This window comes from Salvelinus fontinalis, chromosome 30 (genome assembly GCF_029448725.1).
Source record: "Salvelinus fontinalis isolate EN_2023a chromosome 30, ASM2944872v1, whole genome shotgun sequence".
In the NCBI taxonomy this organism is placed as follows: Eukaryota; Metazoa; Chordata; class Actinopteri; order Salmoniformes; family Salmonidae; genus Salvelinus; species Salvelinus fontinalis.
This window is the reverse complement of record NC_074694.1, coordinates 38,109,620-38,130,715: the sequence shown is the minus strand read 5'-3', so window position 1 is coordinate 38,130,715 and position 21,096 is coordinate 38,109,620. Positions and strand designations below refer to the sequence as shown.

General features: G+C 42.8%; 1 protein-coding gene across 2 annotated transcripts; it reads left to right on the top strand.

Annotated features, from left to right (window-relative positions):
- Positions 1 to 705: 705 nt before the first annotated feature.
- LOC129829185 (leucine-rich repeat-containing protein 18-like) lies at positions 706 to 10,195 on the top strand. 2 transcript variants are annotated; one of them, XM_055890794.1, is made up of 3 exons: positions 706 to 5,673; positions 6,795 to 8,559; positions 9,122 to 10,195. In XM_055890794.1, the coding sequence occupies exons 2-3, from the start codon at positions 8,450 to 8,452 to the stop codon at positions 9,891 to 9,893; spliced, it is 882 nt and encodes a 293-aa protein (XP_055746769.1). In that variant the 5' UTR covers positions 706 to 5,673; positions 6,795 to 8,449; the 3' UTR covers positions 9,894 to 10,195. The 2 variants fall into 2 exon arrangements, with proteins under 2 accessions (XP_055746769.1, XP_055746768.1); XM_055890793.1 differs by having other exon boundaries at positions 706 to 8,559.
- Positions 10,196 to 21,096: the final 10,901 nt, after the last annotated feature.

Here is a 21,096-nt window from a genome sequence, read left to right as displayed (position 1 = left end):
GGCACGAAGCCTCTAGCGATAATCCATGACACGAAGCCTCCAGTGATGATCCATGGCCCGGAGCCTCCAGTGATGATCCATGGCACGAATCCTCCAGTGATGATCCATGGCCCGGAGCCTGTAGTGGTAATCCATGGCACAAAGCCTCCAGTGATGATCCATGGCCCGTAGCCTGTATTGATGATCCATGGCAAGGATCCTCCAGCGACGGTCCCCAGTCCAGAGCCTTCAGCGAAGGTCCCCAGTCCAGAGTCTCCAGTGACGGTCTGCGGTCCAGAGTCTCCAGCGACGGTCTGCGGTCCAGAGTATCCAGCGACAGTCTGCGGTCCAGAGTCTGTAGCGACGGTCTGCAGTCCTGAGCCTCCAGCGGCGGTCTGCAGTCCAGAGCCTCCAGCTACGATCTGCAGTCCAGAGCCTCCAGCGACGATCTGCAGTCCAGAGCCTCCAGCGACGATCTGCAGTCCGGAGCTTCCAGCGGTGATTTGCGGTCCGGAGTCTCCGGCGACGATCCACGGTCCGGTTCCACAGAAGCGGGGGGATCAGCGTAGGGAGCGGGGGCTACGCCCCGAACCGGAGCCGCCACCGAGGGTAGATGCCCACCTGGACCCTCCCCTATAGGTTCAGGTTTGCGGCCGGGAGTCAGCACCTTGGGGGGGGGGGGATACTGTCACGCCCTGACCTTAGAAATCCTTTAAATTCTCTATTTTGTAGGTCAGGGTGTGTCTAGGGTGGGAAATCTATGTTTATATTTCTTTGTTGGCCGAGTATGGTTCCCAATCAGAGGCAGCTGTCTATCGTTGTCTCTGTTTGGGGATAATACTTAGGCAGCCCTTTTTCCCACCTTCTGTTGTGGGATCTTGTCTTTGTGTGTTGCATGTGTTGCACTCCTTGCTTTACGTTCGTTGAGTTGTTTATTGTTTTTGGTGGAACATTTAAAATTCAAGAAAATGTACGCCTACCACGCTGCACCTTGGTCTTCATTTAACGACGGACGTTACAACAGGACTAAGATTGAATCCTACTACACCGGCTCTGACACTCGTCGGATGTGGCAGGGCTTGCAAACTATTACGGATTACAAATGGATACCCAGCCGCGAGCTGCCCAGTGACGCGAGCCTAACAGACAAGCTAAATGCCTTCTATGCTCACTTCGAGGTATGGAAGACTGAACACTACCTGAGAGCACCAGCTGTTTCGGACAACTGTGTCATAACACTCTCCGTAGCCGAAGTGAGTAAGACCTTCAAACAGGTCAACATTAACAAAACCGCAGGGCGGATTACCATGACCAACTGGAAAGTGTCTTCACTGACATGTTCAACCATTCCCTGATCAAGTCTGTAATAGCTACCTGTTTCAAGCAGACCACCATAGCCCCTGTGCCCAAGAATGCCAAGGTTACCAGCCTAAATGACGAATGCCCCTTAGCACTCACGTCTGTAGCCATGAAGCGCTTTGAAAGGCTGGCTCACATAAATACCATCATGCCAGAAACCCTAGACTCACTATAATTTGCATACTGACCAGATGCCCTTTCCCACCTGGACAAAAGGAACACCTACGTGAGAATGCTGTTTGTTGACTACAACTCAGTGTTGAACACCATACTGTCCATAAAGCTCATCACTAAGCTAAGGACACTGGAACTGAACACCTCCCTCTGCAACTGGATCCTAGACTTCCTTACGGGCCACCCCCAGGTGGTAAGGGTAGGCAACAACACATCTTCCACGCTGATCCTCAACACGGGGGACCCTCAGAGGTGCGTGCTTAGTCTCCTCCTGTACTCCCTGTCCGTACACGACAGCGTGGCCACGCACGACTACAACACCATCATTAAGTTTTCCAACGACACAATGGTGGTAGGTCTGATCACCAACAACAATGAGACAGCCTATAGAGAGGAGGTCAGAGACCTGGCAGTGTGGTGCCAGGACAACAACCTCTCTCAATGTGAGCAAGACAAAGGATTTGATCATGGACTACAGGAAAAGGAGGGTCGAGCACGCCCCCATTCACATCGACTGGGCTGTAGTGGAGCAGGTTGAGAGCTTCAAGTTCCTTGATGTCCACAACCCTATTTTATGTTTTTTATTTCACCTTTATTTAACCAGGTAGGCTAGTTGAGAACAAGTTCTCATTAACAACTGCGACCTGGCCAAGATAAAGCAAAGCAGTGCGACACAAACAACAACACAAAGTTACACATGGAATAAACAAACATACAGTCAATAATACAATAGAAAAAGTCTATATAAAATGTGTGCAAATGAGGTAGGACAAGGGAGGTAAGGCAATAAATAGACCATAGTGGTGAAATAATTACAATATAGCAATTAAACACTGGAGTGATAGATGTGCAGAAGATGAGTGTGCAAGTAGAAATACTGGGGTGCAAAGGAGCAAAATAAATAAAATAAATAACAGTATGGGGATGAGGTAGTTGGGTGGGCTATTTACAGATGAGCTATGTACAGGTGCAGTGAACTGTGAGCTGCTCTAACAGCTGGTGCTTAAAGCTAGTGAGGGAGATATGAGTCTCCAGCTTCAGTGATTTTTGCAGTTTGTTCCAGTCATTGGCAGCAGAGAACTGGAAGGAAAGGTGGCCGAAGGAGTAATTGGCTTTGGGGGTGACCAGTGAAATATACCTGCTGGAGAGCGTGCTACGAATGGGTGCTGCTATGGTGACCAGTGAGCTGAGATAAGGCGGGGCTTTACCTAGCAAAGTCTTATAGATGACCTGGAGCCAGTGGGTTTGGCGACGAATATGAAGTGAGGGCCAGCCAACGAGAGCATACAGGTCGCACTATCAAACTATCATGGTCCAAACAGACCAAGACAGTCATGAAGTGGGCAAGACAATGCCTATTCCCCCTCAGGAGACTGAAAATATTTGGCATGACTCCTCAGATCCTCAAAAAGTTCTACAGCTTCACCATCGAGAGCATCCTGACTGGTTGCATCTCCGTTTGGTATGGCAACTGCTCAGCATCCGACCGCAAGGAGCTACAGAGGGTAATGCGTGGGGCCCAGTACATCTACTAGGCGGTGTCAGTAGGAAGGCCCTAAAAATTGTCCAAGAATCCAGCCACCTGTCATAGACTGCTCTCTCTACTACCGCATGGCAAGAGGTACAGGAGCGCCAAGTCTAGGTCCAAAGGACTCCTTATCCCTTGGCCTACAATGTCCGCGCCCCCTTGGAATAATAATTAACATAATCAAAAAATCCATCTGTTTAAGGTAGAAATATCTGTTTTTTTGCATGGGCTGCGTTTCAATCCACCACATCTGCCTATATCGCCCTTCCGCATCTGTGGTGAAAGGTGGCAGAACTAGAGCAGTGTTTGTCAGACCATGAGAGACTCCGAAAATCAGTCTTCTCACAAAAACGATTATAACCACCCTACGGAAAGCTCTCACAAACATGTAGGTGTCGGTTGTGTTATCTCTAGAACGACCACAAGCCTCATAAGACTCGTCTGAAGGTCCCTAGTACCAGTTAAAAAAAATGTATGGTATATATGCCTAAAATAAGGGTATAACAAACAAACACACAAAAAAAAAAATATATATACATTATATTACTGATCTTTCTTATATCTCTCAGATATAGGACACACTTAAGATTAAATATGTTGTTCCATGTAGTGAATCTGTTATTCCGTGTGTTTCAATTGGCTAATAGCATTAATGCCAAATTGAATGTTCCATCCAATAATACTTTTTTTTTAAAGCTAAATAGTCATTGGTATGACCACCTTAAAACAATTCCATGTCAGCTTAGAACCCCAATCCACAATCATGTTGGTTAACAATAGCACAGTATACCCTTATGGGAAAAAAACACATGCATGTGAACGTGAACACGTGAAGTGTTACAAAAACATGCTTCATGTGATCTTATGTGAAGTCAATGTAATAACATGTGACAACTACATGTGTGAAAGCATGTGGTTTTTCTGTAAGGGTCCAACTTCTCTCACAACCAAGCCCTAACCTTTTCCTGTAGTATCAGAGCACCAATAGACACATTATACTATTAACTTTCCCAACTAGAAGTATTATTGATACTCAGTCAAGTACCTTTGAAGTAGCTCCAAGCAAACATTTATCCAATAAAGAGCTCGTTGAATTTCTGATCTTTAGACATTATGACAGGGTTGTATTGAGTCAGAGGAGAACCAAACCACATCCATTCAAGACTTGAATAAACAGGATGACATGTTTTTGCCCTCTCTTGACAGTTTTCCTAAGCATGTCCAAAAAACTATAACACATCCCTTGAATAGGCTACATGGCTAATTAGGCTATCCTTTATATGAATGTCAATACTGAAACAAAACAGTTCCACAGTCAAAGACGTACAAGACTTGCCAAGAATAAAAACTAGATTTCATCTGTAATCCTCTGTTAGTGTCACAATATAATTAGAGAATTAGTCACTTGGGGCATTACGTAGTTAACACATAATGCCACCTCTGTACCTGGTGACCAAGCGGGGCAGTAAAACAATAGCAATAGGAAGGAAACAGAGAGGCTGTAACAGACACTGTCAGCTGGGTTGGGGGTAGGAAAGCTGGACCAGACAGACCGGATGTCCTGCTAACAAGGTTGTGAACACAGATGTGTCCAGCGATCCAGCCTCAGCACATGGCCAATATGCCATTATTGAAGCAGTGGATAGCCCAGTATGATTGATGACTGAGTGTTGTTGTTTGATGTTATCAACTACTGAAGGGTTTTCATACTCCATGGAATTCTCCTTCAAATAAACAATACGTTTAATCATACTGTAACAGTAGGATAAACCCATAATTAAAAAAATGATTAGGTTAGTTACAACACCAGTGAAGGAAATTGAGATGTGTGTTTATACTGAGCTGGTTGTCTGGCTGTTACAGGGGGATCGTCACACTCCCGTAGAGCAGAGCTCTTGTTACCAACTAGCTCTCACAGTCTCAAGTCAAAATGAGAAGTTCATCCATGTTTCTCAAACGTCAAATTTCGAAGTTGTTCCAAACGTCATTTTTCTAAATGTTAAGGTTATTAAGTTTAGGCATGAACTCCTCATTTTTAAGGTAAGGGATAAGGTTTGGGATAGGCTTAAAACAAAAAATCTCAAAAACAACTTTCTATCGCTTGATTCAAACATGCAACCTTGGTTCAAGAGACAGATGCTTACGCCCGTCCGCCATCCCTGTCCACAACGCCCTTGCAAAACTGAAACCTAGTTGAAGGTAACAGCGCTCATGGTTGCCCCTAGTGGCCAGTTTCCATGTCATCTACTGACGTCCTCAGACACGGATGGACGTCGAATACTGACTTGGATCACGGGTGACCTGGTTGCTTTTTGCAGGGGAGGATGACAGACTGAACACAGGTAAACAAGAGGCTCTTGTGATGTCCTCCTGGGGACCAGAAACAGGATTCCATTGAAAGACACACCTACCTGGAGAATCGGTCAAGCTTGGTCTTTGTCTGTGGACAACCCAATGAACTTGAACGCAATGTCCACCCTCCCCTTTCTCTCTCTCTCTCTCTTTCAACCTCCCTCACCCCTCCCCTCTCTCGCTCTGTTTCTCAGATACAGTCCTCACGTTGCAGATCATCAAGTGTAATCTATCCAGCCTATTCACAGGTCCCCAAGGGGCACTGGGCCATGCTCAATTAGGTCAGTATGTCTGTCTCTCTTCATTACATGCATTTGGCTGCATATAGCCTATGTGTAATTCAGGCACTGGAGGGAAGTTGACTCGGTATGATTGGCTAGACTAAACTATACCCTGCATTTATTAACAACATATTCAGTTGTATTTAACAAATAAAATCTACATGGTAAATGACAAAGTTCAGCTTTGATGGAAAGGCATGCTTTATTAGGTACATTTAAGTTTTTGCAAGCACCAGAGACTTTATGACTTTTCATATCACTTTTCATACTGCTAGTCTTCCGTCAGATTACATTTCTATCAACAATGACCTCAAAATGTTTGATATACTGTACACTAATATAAGACTGACCATATAATTAGAATGTAGGTGAGAGTGGAGTAAGTTGAGCCATTTTTTACATTCAGCATCACCCTGTCAAGGGAAATATAGTATTCTTTGTAACAAAGATATCTACATATATTTCAGGATGTTATGTATCGCTGGAAATAATCTGATTACAGTTTTGAAAATATAGCACCTCCAAAAAAAGTCTCTTGGCACAACGTATGGGGTACGTTGAGCCGCGGGACAGGGTAAGTTAAGTCGCCTACACATTTCTGTGCTGAATGAAATATTACCCCAACTTAAAAAAAAAATGTTATCTATATTTATTTCCCAAACTCAATTCCACACAATCGCTTTTTTGTCTTTTAATCATTTTAAGCATCTTTAACACAGGCGTAACACCTTAAAAAAATATATATATGCTTTAACATAGGCCTGGCCCTGTTGTTACCTCATATCCCAGCACTCATGCCTCGCATTACGCCTGGGAAGAAAACACTTACATTTTCTCAATTTAACATTGGCTCATCCTTTGGCTCATCTTGCCCTAAGTCCAACATTTTGACTGTATTAGCCCACACAGCTACAAGGATGCATCTTCATGCAAGGATTAGGACCTCATCAGGTTTTAAATACCCCAACTGGTGTATAGAACAATCTTAAAATGATAGAATAGAATACGATTTTATGATAGAAGCATCATAAAACCTTTAACACGATAAATTAATTTGACTTTGTGAAAAAACATACTTTTTTTTTTACCTAACGTGCATACCACTTTTTCTTCCTTCACAGACTGCATGAAATGGTGACCTCTTCCTAAATACACTACAAGACCAAAAGTATGTGGACACCTGCTCGTTGAACATCTCATTCCAAAATCTTGTGCATTAATATGGTGTTGGTCCCCCCTTAGCTGTTATAACAGCCTCCACTCTTCTGGGAAGAATTTCTACTAGATGTTGGAACATTGCTGCGAGGATCGGCTTCCATTCAGTCACAAGAGCATTAGTGAGGTCGGGCACTGATGTTGGGCGATTAGGCCTGGTTCACAGTCGGCGTTCCAATTCTTGCCAAAGGCATTCGATATGGTTGAGGTCAGGGCTCTGTGTAGGTCAGTCAAGTTCTTCAACATCGATCTTGACAAACCATTTCTGTATGGACCTCGTTTTGTGCACGGGGGCATTGTCATGCTGAAACAGGAAAGGGCCTTCCCCATACTGTTGCCACAAAGGTGGAAGCACAGAATCATCTAGAATGTAAATTGTATGCTATAGCGTTAAGATTTCCCTTCACTGGAACTAAGGGGCCTAGCCCGAACCATGATAAACAGCCCTAGACCATTATTCCTCCTCCACCAAACTTTACAGTTGGCACTATGCGTTCGGGCAGGTAGTGTTCTCCTGGCATCCGCCAAACACAGATTCGTCTGTAGGTCTGCCAGATGGTGAAGCGTGATGTCCAACGGCGGCGAACTTTACACCACTCCAACCGTTTAAACGAGAGGCTGCCTGGATCTTTAATTTAAAGACCCTTGCTCCCTTCGGTCTCATTGTAGACTTTGATTTGAAGCCATTCTTGTGATTATTGTGATTTTGCTATTCATTGGAAATGTTTGATGGCCTATGTAGCCAATTTGTATCTATGATCGTATGCTATCCATTCATGTTTCTTGTATGTTCTTTTAATATCTGAGAATTAACCAATGATATCAGGCCACACCCAGCCATGATTACAGACACCTGTGTGTGTCCTTTGACACTATATAAACTAGTGACCCGCAGTGTTTGTCATTCCACCCTGATGAAGACAGCTTGTCTGTCAAAACGTTGGTTATTAGGTTATTAAATTACTGCACCTGAGCTCTTAGAGTGTTTTTTTTTATTACTTGGACTATTTCTTTATGTTGGATGCCAATACTCTTGTACGGCTTCCAATAGCCAAAGATCTATCTTTCTCTATCCAAGCATCCATTTTTATTCCTGTAGGATGAGGGCCCACTTCAGTAAGCAAGGAGGTAAATGTTGCAGTAAATGACTTCACTGTAAATATGATAATCATACATGAAAATAGTCAAAGATTTTCCACCATTTGTGTCTCAACATGACAGGCTTATTTGGTGTTTTGTTTATTTGTTCTGAGCTTCAACTGTGTGCTAAATGTAGACAGAATGTATTCAGGAAGCAAGCAACAGCAAAAACAGTGCAATAGCTTTTCCCCCTGAAAGCCTCAGACCTAGCCATAAACTACAAGGAACACATCATTCAGTTGCTTAGTAACAAGGAAAAACAAGAGAAGGCTAGCAGTACTCAGTTTATGCAGGCCAGGCTGACAGAAAAATGTAAAAAAACACAGGTCCTTAGCTGTATCCACTTAAAAACGACAGAGCAGTGCCCTTCCTGGTTTACATAGCTCTTGGTGGCTCTTATGTATAATTCACAGCCAGGGAGATGGAAGGATCCTCGACAAACCTTGGGAGAGCGTTCCTGTGTCGTAGGTCTGGAGATTGCACCCTCTCCGGCTCTGCACTGATCTGGGTGGTGGACGAACTTCAATACTGGTCAGAAAACAAAACAGTTTTTGAATAAATTCAGAATAAGTTCAGAATAAATTCAACTTGATTATTGCTAAGAAGTCATATAGTAGATTCAAGTTGTGATGTTAAAGTGTTTTAAAAGGTTAGGTTGAATAGGGTGAATGTGATAATAGTATTTTTTTTGTTTTGTATTTTAAAGACAAGTTATACAGTGAAACAATAACTATTCACTATTTTCTTCTACTAAAGGTGGGATTGAGAGATGTTATGGTCAATGTACATGTTCATTCTCTGCTACAATGGCAAACAGTTGGCTGTTTCATGTCCTTTGTTGTAATATGATGAGTTATACAGTGAGACAAGTATTGTCATTTATGCAAGGGACTATGACATGTAACACTATCTATTACATCACGTTCTAGTTATACTAGTAATTCCATTTGTCTACTGCCTACTTCATGTATAATGGAGAAACTAACTAATGAATAATTGATTGATGGAACGGGTTAAATCTTAACCAAGGAAACAGCATTTAATCAAACTCATAACATGTTGAACACTAAACTCAAACCTTTTATTTTTAAAGCATGATGGCCAAGGGCAAGAGGAAGTCAAGCGAGCCCAAAGGCCGGAAGATCACCCTAAAGATGGCTAAGCTGGCCCTGAAGCTGACCGTGGATGGCAAGCGTCGGCTGGACCTCAGCAACATGGAGATCACCACCTTCCCCAAGTGCATCCTGAAGCTTTGCGATGTGGATGAGCTGGACCTGAGCCGCAACCTGCTCAAGAAGATCCCAGACTCTATCGCCAAGTTTGTCAACCTCTGCTTTTTGGACCTCCACAGCAACCAGCTGGACCAGGTTCCGAAAGCTATCGGGCGCCTCCATAACCTATACAGCCTCAACCTGTGTAACAACTGTCTGAGCACTGTAGGACTCCCCAATGAGATCGGTCTCCTGCGAAAAATGAGGAGCCTCAACCTCGGCATGAACGTCCTGGAGAGCATCCCATCCTCTATCGCAGCCCTCAAGGAGCTGCGTCACCTTGGTCTGTTCAACAACCACCTGACCCGGGTACCTGAGTGCCTCCGCAACCTGCCCTACCTGGAGACTGTCAACCTGAAGTGCAATCCCATTCCCTTGGAGGATGACAAAGGCATAGACCCCATCCAGAGGGTGGAGTGCCTGTACCTGGTGAGGGAGAGCTGTCTGTGTGCCTGCTGCCTCCAGAAGGTCAAAGACGACAGGCAAAGGGTGAACAGCAGGCTGAACAGAGGCCCCGCCCACAGGAAGTCTATCTTCGCCGGCCTGAACACACCCAACTCGGTGGTGCAGGAGCACCAAGCCAACTGGAGGTGATGGAGGAACCAGGTCCTCAATAGGTCATCAAAAGGCCACCAAGGACATATTATTTATGATAAAAACAGTCCAGGTGCTCTATTGCAATAGCTACTTATTACTTGACAATGTATATTAGGCATATCAGGAATTCTGGAAGAAGAAACATTACAGGGGTTGCAGTCACACATAACCAGCCTTCTATAAGCTGCTCGGTCTGTGGTTTGTTGTACTCTATCGCCCTCTAGAGTTTGGAGTCCTGTAGTGTTCTCCAACAGACACTGCACTGGAAATCTACCTTAGCTTTACCAATACTACTTTCATTTGCATATCAAATGTTTCTGATAATAAAATAAGCTTTCATTCTCATTGTTATTATTATTTGTCTCTATTACAGTGTCAGCAATCACACTAGGACATAGGGACCAGAGGGGTATCCTGCGAAGCAGGTTTGACGATTTAGCGAGGTAACGTTGGTAAACTGAGTTCAACTCGGGGTAACTGGTCACCTTTTAGCCAGGTAATTGGCAAGAAATCCTCCAGAACTGACCTAGAAAACAAGACCTTGAGAACTGGAGAAACAGAAAACACACCGGTAAGACCTGACAAAACAAGATGAACTGGCAACAGAAAAACATGGGTATAAATACACACGGGATAACGGGGAAAAAATAGGAGACCGGAGACAAAGGGCTGTAAGACAAATGTTTAATCCTAGACACATGGAAAGTGGGATGTATACGGAGGGTGTGGGGAAACAGAAGACTAACAGCAGCGGGGCTAAGGATTTTAGAGATGGGGAAAGGGCAGATAAAGCGGGGGGTAAGATTACGGGACTCAAACCGGAGGGGCGGTTCCTGAGTGGAGAGCCATACCCTCTGCCCGAGATGATAGTGGTGAGCCGGGATCCGGTGGCAGTCTGCCTGTCGCTGATACCTGGAAGTGGTCTTAAGATCGGACCGGGCTCTCTTCCAGGTAAGCCGACAGCTGCGGACAAACATCTATGCTGACTTCTTCCTTTTGCTCAGAGAAGAGCAGAGGCTGGTAACCCAAGGACGTCAGGAACCAAGGTGAGACACCAAAATCATTGTCGGAAGAAAGCCAGTGTCCAGCGGAAGCCAGGATGGCAGGTGAGGTTAGAGGAATGAGCCCATTCTAAGACCGGGGACCGGGCAAAATCTGGGACAAACAAATGGTTAGCCGGCTGGGAATGCTGTGTCTTGAAGACCAGGCTGTCGATACTGCAGACGAGTGTTAGGTTACTGTGGTGGTTTGTTACCTAGGAGATAGTCCGCGGAATTGTTCCAACAATGCATTGAAGGCATGGTCATGGCATTTCGCCAAGGTATGGAGTCCCTCCACAAGGTTCTGCAGTAACTCCTCATGGCTCCCAATGGTGTCTCCTTGGAGGGAGACTGTGTTGCAGAGCTGGTCTGAGTTTGCTTGGTCAGTCATGGCCAGTTGGTACTATCACGACTCAGGATATAACCCAAATAAAGACACAGGAGGCGGATAGTTTGGTTCTCAGAATATTTAATATAACAAAGGGGCAGGCAAAGGGCAGGTCGAGGGCAGGCAGAGGTTCATAATCCAAGGCAGAGTCAATCAGGGAAAGAACGTCAGGCAGGCTCAGGGTCAGGACAGGTAGAAAGAACGGAACTGGGAAGACTAGAAGACAAGATCTTGAGAACTGGATAAAGGGGAAACAAGCTGGTAAAACAAGACGAACTGGCAACAGACAAACAGAAAAAGCAGTTATAAATACACAGGGGATAATGGGGGAAAAGTTGGAGACACCTGGTGGGGGGTGGAGACAAGCACAAAAAAGATGATACAGATCAGGGTTTGACAGCCTGCTGAATTTGCAAGATAACTTTTCTTTCAATTTGATTAAGGCGCAAATTAAATTGTGGACGTTTCAGCATTGTCTCAATGAAGAGTTTGGCGTTCGACTACTCATTTGCACTATTTACGCGTAGTTACAAGCCTGATAGAGTTAGCGGCAGGCAGACGAGCAATATCCACCTTCGCAATACGGATTAAGCCTGATCTGGAATGTGAGCTAACTGAAACTGGTTAGCTTTAGAAAACCCTGAACGATCTAGTTTATATACACTGTCGTAATATGGTTGAAGCTTGAGCTGGAACGGGAAGCTAACTGAAGCTGGTTAGCTTTAGAAAGTTTTTCAGGGGTAGGGACTGGGAGACTAGTCAAGATTGAGGAAAAGATGAATGGAGCAAAGTACAGAAAGATCATTGAAGAAAACCTGCTCCAGAATATTCAGCACCTCAGACTGGGGCAAAGGATCACATTCCAACAGGACAACGACCCTAAGCATACAGCCAAGACAACACAGGAGTGGCTTTGGGACAAGTCTCTGAATGTCCCAGCAAGAACCCCAACTTGACAGCGCTTGAGATGATCTGCAGAGAAGAATGGGAGAAATTCCCCAAATATAGGTGTGCCACGCTTGTAGCATCATACCCAAGAAGACTCAAAGGCTGTAATCGCTGCCAAAGGTGCTTCAAAAAGGACTGAGAAAAGGGTCTGAATACTTATGTTAATGTGATTTTAGTTTTTATTAAAATACATTTGAAAAAAAATAAAAAATTGCTGTCATTATGTGGTATTGTGGGTAGATTCAATACATTTTAGTATAAGGTTGTAACATATCAAAAAGGTAGAAATAGGGAAGGGGTCTGAATACTTTCCAAATGCACTGTATATAACATGATTGGCACAACCATAATAATCAGGAAACGGCCTTGGAAGTGTAATGCACACGAGGGGATACAAGAGAGCTGGTTTCAAGCGCAGGGAACAGCCAGTGTTTATAGCAAAGGACCACAGGAAGAAGCAGGTAGCTGGGTCCAGGGGCAGGCAGAAGGTCATACACAAGGGGTCCAAAGGGGCAGGGAAAAGGCTAGTAACGTAGTCCGGGAGATCAGGCAATATGTGGATAACAGGAAATCCGATAGGCTAAAGTACCGGCGGCAGGGAATATGCTAAAGTCGTAGTTAGTGAGGCAGGCAAAAAGTATCATACACGGGAGGAGTAACTCACCAGAAAAACAGCTCTCTGAAAGACGTGTGTCACAAAACAAACAATACCTCACAGTGATGGGGTGCAAAGAACTGAACTAAATAATGTGTGATAATGACATACAGGTGTGTGAACAGGTGATCAGAATTCAGGTGATCAGGATAGTTCCAAAAGACGTGGATTTTTAATATTCCAAATAACCAGAGAGACGGTCACGCCACACACACAAGGGTGCGTAAAGTCCCAGTCCAACAAACAGGACGTAACTGAGCAGGAACAGACACCACAAGAATGAACGAACACCACAAACAGAAAAACAAGCCCGCACAAAAGCCGGCGGGCCAACTGGGTTTAAATAGCCCACAATCAAACCTAAACACGAAACAGGTGCAACAAATCAGACACAACTAAATGAAACAGAAAAGGGGATCGGTGGCAGCTAGTAGGCCGGCGACGACGACCGCCGAGCGCCGCCCGAACAGGAAGAGGCACCATCTTCAGCGGGATTCGTGACACATAGCACCAGTATCCCAAAGCATTAAGCAAAAACAAGCATAGAAATCAGCATTTGGATTTTTTTTAAATACAAATATAAGGCTAGTATTATATTATAAGTAGTTTGGTGATAACCAGCCCATCTGTAAATAGTCCACCCAACTACCTCATCCCCATATTGCTATTTTTGTTTTTGCTGCTTTGATCCTCAGTATCTATACTTGCACATTCATCTTCTGCACATCTATCACTCCAGTGTTTAATTGCTAAATTGTAATTATTTCGCCACTATGGCCTATTTATTGCCTTACCTCCCTAATCTTACTACATTTGCACACACTGTATGTAGATTTTTCTATTGTGTTATTGACTGTACGTTTGTTTATCCCATGTGTAACTCTGTGTTGTTTGTGTCGCACTGCTTTGCTTAATCTTGGCCAGGTCACACTTGTAAACTGGCCTACCTGGTTAAATAAAGGTGAAATATTTTTATTTTAAATAATCTGGTTGATTAACAAAATGCATTGCGCCAATAACTTTCAAAAGATTGTTCTGAAGTTTACCCCCCCAAAAATGTATTTTCCTATGAATGAAATCTCACAAAAAATGTATGTATTTTCACACGGATTAAGCCACACAAAAACACACAAAATCTGCTGAAATACTTTTTGTACATATTTGCACGATTTTAGAGTGAGATTGTGTTGCCAACAATACACAATATTTTTTTCCCAAACCACTACCTGGGGTTGATGCTGACCAGAGAAGTGCTGAATCAACAAGAATATGAAGATGCTAAATCAATAGATTCATTAGTAAGCTAACAGAAACAACACTGTATTGACCTGACCATTATTAGGTCCGGTTACTATCCATGTTATGAGACGGAATCTTGCTAGAATTCTGAGTCTCTTAATTAAAGCTTGGGGCTCCACTGATCAATCCCTTATCAATCCTCCTATCTGTGTTATGTCTAAAATAGCTTCCCCATGCAGCATCGTCACAGGTGACCAGTCTAACACGCTTTACTTTACACACTGCTCACCGCTGTGTCAGTGCTATAGCAAATCAATGCACCAGTACACACACACACTCCTCAGTCAGGCAGGCAGAATGCGGCGGAGCAGAAGCTGTAGCAGCCCTAAAAGCACTCTCTAGAGCAGGGATGGGCCCTTGGATCAATGAAAAAAAATGTCGGGGTCTCAAGATTATAATTAGTTGATTCGTTTGAATTAATTGTGTTGAGGCTTGGCTGGAGAAAAATCGGTATACTGTCGGCTCTCTAGGAACGGTTGGCCAAACATTTAAAGTTAGATTTAGTAGGCTTAAGTCCCAGTTTATGCTAGCTACATTGTTTGGTTATATGGCATTTATGCATGGCAGAAACAGTGTTTCCTTGTTGAAAAATATACAGAATGCCAGTTTCAGAGAGATGCACAGCAACATCAAGGCAACTGTGTAACAGCTGACCCCGTTTTTCTAAAGCCAAACCCACCCATTAGCCACTGAGTCTGTTATTACGATGACAAAATATGAAATATTTTCAGTACTTGTTTTCAGTAACCTTATGTTGTTTTTGTTTTGTGTTCGGATTGTTTCAGTGCATGCATTCAACAAGTTTTGGACGGACTTCAACAGGGCCACCATCTCCAAAGTTCTGAACTGGGTTTAATTTCGTTTTTGTTGTTTTAATTGTTTCAATTTTACATTAATTAAATGCATATGGTGTAGTTTTTGCTGGATCTTTGTAGACTTTTTACACACTTTGAGTCAAACAAAATTGTGTGTTCTCTTACATTTACATTTTTAATCATTTAGCAGACGCTCTTATCCAGAGCGACTTACAGTAGAGTGCATACATTTTATTACATTTTACATACTGAGACAAGAATATCCCTACCGGCCAAACCCTCCCTAACCCGGACGACGCTATGCCAATTGTGCGTCGCCCCACGGACCTCCCGGTTGCGGCCGGCTGCGACAGAGCCTGTGCGCGAACCCAGCCCAGTCTGGGCGCGAACCCAGAGACTCTGGTGGCGCAGCTAGCACTGCGATGCAGTGCCCTAGACCACTGCGCCACCCGGGATGAACCCTCTTCTCTGACAATTAATCCACAGATAAAAGGAGAACCCTAGTTCGTTTTTAGTTCGTTTTTGATGAATCCCAGAAATGTTCCACATACACAGAAAAATATAATTTCTCTCAAATTTGGTGCACAAATTTGTTAACATCCCTGTTAGTGAGCACTCCTTTGCCAAGATAATCCATCCACCTGACAGGTGTGGCATATCAGGATCTGATTAAACAGCATGATCATTACACAGGTGCACCTTGTGCTGGGAACAACAAAAGACCACTCTAAAATGAGCAGTTTTGTCACACAACGTCACAGATATCTCAAGTTTTGAGGGAGCGTGCAATTGGCATGCTGACTGCAGGAATGTCCACCAGAGCTGTTGCCAGATAATGTCATATTAATTTCTCTACCATAAGCCTCCTCCAACGTTGTTTTAGAGAATTTGGCAGTATGTCCAACCGGCCTCACAACCGCAGACCACGTGTAACCAATCCAGCCTAGGACCTCCCCATCTTGCTTCTTCACCTGTGGGATCGTCTGAGATCAGCCAACCGAACAGCTGATGAAACTGAGGAGATTTCTGTCTGTAATAAAGCCCTTTTGTGGGGGAAAACACATTCTGGGCCTGGCTCCCCAGTGAGTGGGCCTGGCCCCCAAGTGGATGGGCTTATGCCCACCCATGGCTGTGCCCCTACCCAGTCATGTGAAATCCATAAATTAGGGCCTAATGAATTTATTTTAATTGACTGATTTCCTTATATGAACTTTATATATAATTGTTGCATGTTGCGTTTATATTTTTGTTCAGTACAGATACAACATTTCAATGTGGTTAATACACAACGTAACCAGGATGGCAGGTAGCAAGTCTCTAGGATAGGGGGCAACATATTCACTTTTGGATAAATAGCGTGCCCAATTTCAACTTCCTTCTACTCATCCCCAGAATATAAGATATGCATATTATTAGTGGATTTGGATGGAAAACACTCTGAAGTTTCTAAAACTGTTTGAATCATGTCTGTAAGTATAACAGAACTTATGTAGCAGGCAAAACCCTGAGGACAAACCATTAATTATTTTTATTTTTTTAGGTCAATGAGGTTTCATTGGAATACTGGATTTCTAATCACCCTGTTTTCAGTTCGTACCGCTTCCACTGGATGTCACCAGTCTTTGGAAATAGGTTGAGGTTATTCCTTTGTGAAATGAAGAAGTAAGGCCACCTGGAAACAGTGTAACGTCATGTGTACTGTTTGAGAGTTGCGCAAGACTAGAAACGTAGCGTTAGTTTGTTGATCTCCTGTATTGAAAACAGATAGACCCGTCTTCAATTTGATCGATTATTAACGTTTACAAATACCTTAAATTGTATTGCAAAAGTAGTTTGAAATGTTTTGGCAAAGTTTAGAGGTAATTTTTGAGATATTTTGTAGTGACGTTGCGCAAATTGGAAGCTGTTTTTTTCTGGATCAAACGCGCCAAATAAATTGACAATTTGGATATCGGATGGGGCCCCATCGGATGGGGCCACAGTGTCTCCTGACCCCTCCTGTCTCAGCCTCCAGTATTTATGCTGCAGTAGTTTATGTGTCGGGGGGCTAGGGTCAGTTGGTTATATCTGGAGTACTTCTCCTGTCTTATCCAGTGTCCTGTGTGAATTTAAGTATGCTCTCTCTAATTCTCTCCTTCTCTCTTTCTTTCTCTCTCTCGGAGAACCTGAGCCCTAGGACCATACGTCAGGACTACCGGGCATGATGACTCCTTGCTGTCCCCAGTCCACCTGGCCTTGCTGCTGTTCCAGTTTCAACTGTTCTGCCTGCGGTTATGGAACCTCTACCTGTCCCAGACCTGCTGCTTTCAACTCTTAATGATCGGCTATGAAAAGCCAACTGACATTTATTCCTGATTATTATTTGACCATGCTTGTCATTTATGAACATTTTGAAAATCTTGGCTCTCTTTAATTCTCTCCTTCTCTCTTTCTTTCTCTCTCTCGGAGGACCTAAGCCCTAGGACCATACGTCAGGACTACCGGGCATGATGACTCCTTGCTGTCCCCAGTCCACCTGGCCTTGCTGCTATTCCAGTTTCAACTGTTCTGCCTGCGGTTACGAAACCCCTACCTGTCCCAGACCTGCTGTTTTCAACTCTTAATGATCGGCTATGAAAAGCCAACTGACATTTATTCCTGATTATTATTTGACCATGCTTGTCACTTATGAACATTTTGAACATCTTGGCCATGTTCTGTTATAATCTCCACCCGGCACAGCCAGAAGAGGACACCCCTCATAGCCTGGTTCCTCTCTAGGTTTCTTCCTAGGTCTTGGCCTTTCTAGGGAGTTTTTCCTAGCCACCGTGCAATGCACCTGCATTGCTTGCTGTTTGGGGTTTTAGGCTGGGTTTCTGTACAGCACTTCGAGATATTAGCTGATGTACCAAGGGCTATATAAAATAAACTTGATTTGATATATATGGACGGAATTAATCGAACAAAAGGACCATTTGTGATGTTTATGGGACATATTGGAGTGCCAACAAAAGAATCTCGTCAAAGGTAAGGCATGATTTATATTTTATTTCTGCGTTTTGTGTCGTGCCTTGCAGTGTTGAAATATGCTACTCTCTTTGTTTACTTTTGTGCTATCATCAGATAATAGCATCTTATGCTTTCGCCGAAAAGCCTTTTTGAAATCTGACATGTTGGCTGGATTCACAACGAGTGTAGCTTTAATTTGGTATCTTACATGTGTGATTTAATGAAAGTTTGATTTTGTATAATTCTTTTGAATTTGGCGCTCTACATTTTCCCTGGCTATTGGCCAAGTGGGACGCTACCGTCCCACATATCCCAGAGAGGTTTTAATTAAGAGTTTTGAGCAAGTAACCAAAAGGTTACTGGTTCTAATCCCTGAGTGAAAAATCTGTTGATGTGCCCCTGAGCGAGGACCTTACAGTGCCTTCATAATGTATTCATACCCCTTGACTTATTCCACATTCTGTTGTGTTACAGCCTGAACTCTACATTTATTAAAACCCCCTAAGGTCGATGTCTGCACCCCTGCGTCAATCGAAATAAAAAAAGCACCATCAAAATCCATGTTTCAGCTAGAAATATCTGTTTTCTTGCATGGTTTGCATCTCAATCCACTGCATCCTCCTATGTCAGCCTTCCCGCATCAGGAAGGTGGCCGTGCTACAGCAGTCTTTGTCAGACCATGAGACATCCCGAAAATCTGTCTTCTCATGAAAATGTCTGTAGCATCCGAACCGTTTGAGCTACAAATTTGACCCCACTGTGGAAAGGGGAGACTTTCACGAATAGGATGGTGTTCTCCGGGACTCGTCTGAATGTAACCCTTACAAATGAATTGAAGTATGGAGGTAGTTTTGTGCCTACAAAAATAAGGGGTTGATGATGTGTCCAAAAAATATATATATTTCCTGAGCTTTCTTATATCTCCTAGATATAGGACAGACACTTCAACACATACATTTTTTGACTGTCTTTTTTTATGCCATTTATGAATGTTTTATTCAATGTGTTATTGATGGGCTATGGTAGTAAAGGCAAAATTCTATATTTTATCAAATGATTTAAAAAATCCCCCAAAAATTCTAAATTAATCAGCTAAATGATTCATGATATGACCATCTTAAAACAATTCCATATGTTAGCTAAGTACCCCACCAATCCCCGAACAGATTAGACTTTTAGAGATTAAGTCAAAATTGTAACTCGACCACATTCTTCTTGGTAAGCAACTCCAGTGTAGATTTGGCCTTATGTTCTAGGTTGTTGTCCTGCTGAAAGGTAAATTCATCTCCCAGTGTCTGGTGGAAATCAGACTGAACCAGGTTTTCCTTGAGGATTTTGCCTCAAGTTAATTTTTGTACATTTTTTTATCACGAAAAATCCTTAACGATTACAAGCATACCCATAACATGATGCAGTCACGACTATGCTTGAAAATATGGAGAGTTGTACTCTGCAATGAATTGGATTGGATTTGCCCTGAACAACACATTTGTATTCAGGACATGAAGTTCATTTCTTTGCCACATTTTTTGCAGTTTTACTTTAGTACCTTATTGCAAACAGGATGCGTTTTATTTCACTCTGTCAATTAGGTTAGTATTGTGAAGTAACTGCAATGTTGTTGATCCATCTTCAGTTTTCTCCTATCACAGCTATTAAGCTCTGTAACTGTTATAAAGTAAGCTTCCTCTTCCTCTCCGACAACTGAGTTAGGAAAGACATCTGTATCTTTGTAGTGACTGGGTGTATTGATTTACCATCCAAAGTGTGATTTTTAACTTCGCCATGCTCAAAGGGATATTCAATGTCTGCCCTTCTTTGAGAGGCATTGGAAAACCTCCCTAGTCTTTGTGGTTGAATCTGTGTTTGAAATTCACTGCTCGACTGAGGGACCTTACAGATGATTGTATTAGTGGGGTCATTCAAAAATCACGTTTAACACTGTTATTGCACAGATAGTCCATGCAACTTATTATGTGACTTGCTATACAAATGTGTACTCCTGAACCAATTTGGGCTTGCCATAAAAAAGGGGTTGAATACATACTGAGTCAAAGCATTTCAGCTTTTAGTTTTTTATTCATTTGTAAAAATGTCATAAAACATAATTCCACTTTGATGCTATGGGTTATTGTGCCTAGGCCAGTGGCACAACAACCGATCAAATCTTTACTGTAGAAACAAATGATGTAGATTTGCAACAACTACCACACCTATCCATTCTAAAAATGTACTTGAGTTCCTATTAATATTTAACAAGAGATCAAAGCTCTGGATTCCCAATTCTAGACAGTCAGCAGTAGCACTTGTCACATATTCCAATTCAGTACAATGACATGCATTGACCCAAGAAGAGAGGCTATACGCGCTGTTTTACATCATTGCCTGCATGTTTTCCACACAGACGGTGCTAAACCATGATTATCCCAATTTGAAACAATCCATCTTAAAACACAAAACAACAACACAACATATAATACACCTCAGAAATGTACATAGGAGCCCATTTCGTGGTGTATGTTGTGTTAGCATTGCAAAGGGAGGGTCTATTACTGCAAGCTTCGAAGTTTACCAGTGAACTACCAGAATTTTTGGTATCTTTCAAGTTATTGGGGGGAATTTATGAAATGTCGTCTAGTGGCCTTTTTAGGGTACTTCAGATTATCACAGCTGTCTGTAATTATCTCTGGCCCTCTGTGTGGACTTACTACATGTAAAATAGATACAGTTATGAAATAACAATATTAAAAAAAAAAAAAAAAAAAAAAGGAATGACAAAGCTGTAAAATATTATCCTAAATATAAACCATGAAGTTAGTGAATACCATTGGTGTTTAATGTGAGGGTTTCAACATGAAATACCCTTTACTTTTTACTGTATATTTAACTTACTATGTCAATATGTATTTGTTGTAAATGTTTTGTTGCCAAACTGGTGGCAGTTGTGAAAAAAAGGTACTAGTTGGAAGAGTTACAGAGTTCATTGAAAATACTTCCATTATTGATAAGATGCTTTTTTCATTAATTAGGCTATCTTCTCTTGAACCATATGGTTCCATATCCAATA

Excerpts from the sequence above, each read along its gene's own strand:
- LOC129829185 (XM_055890794.1), top strand. The coding sequence starts at position 8,450 with ATGGAAGGATCCTCGACAAACCTTGGGAGAGCGTTCCTGTGTCGTAGG. Across the intron at positions 8,560-9,121 it reads GTGGACGAACTTCAATACTG|CATGATGGCCAAGGGCAAGA; the intron begins GTCAGAAAACAA and ends TTATTTTTAAAG.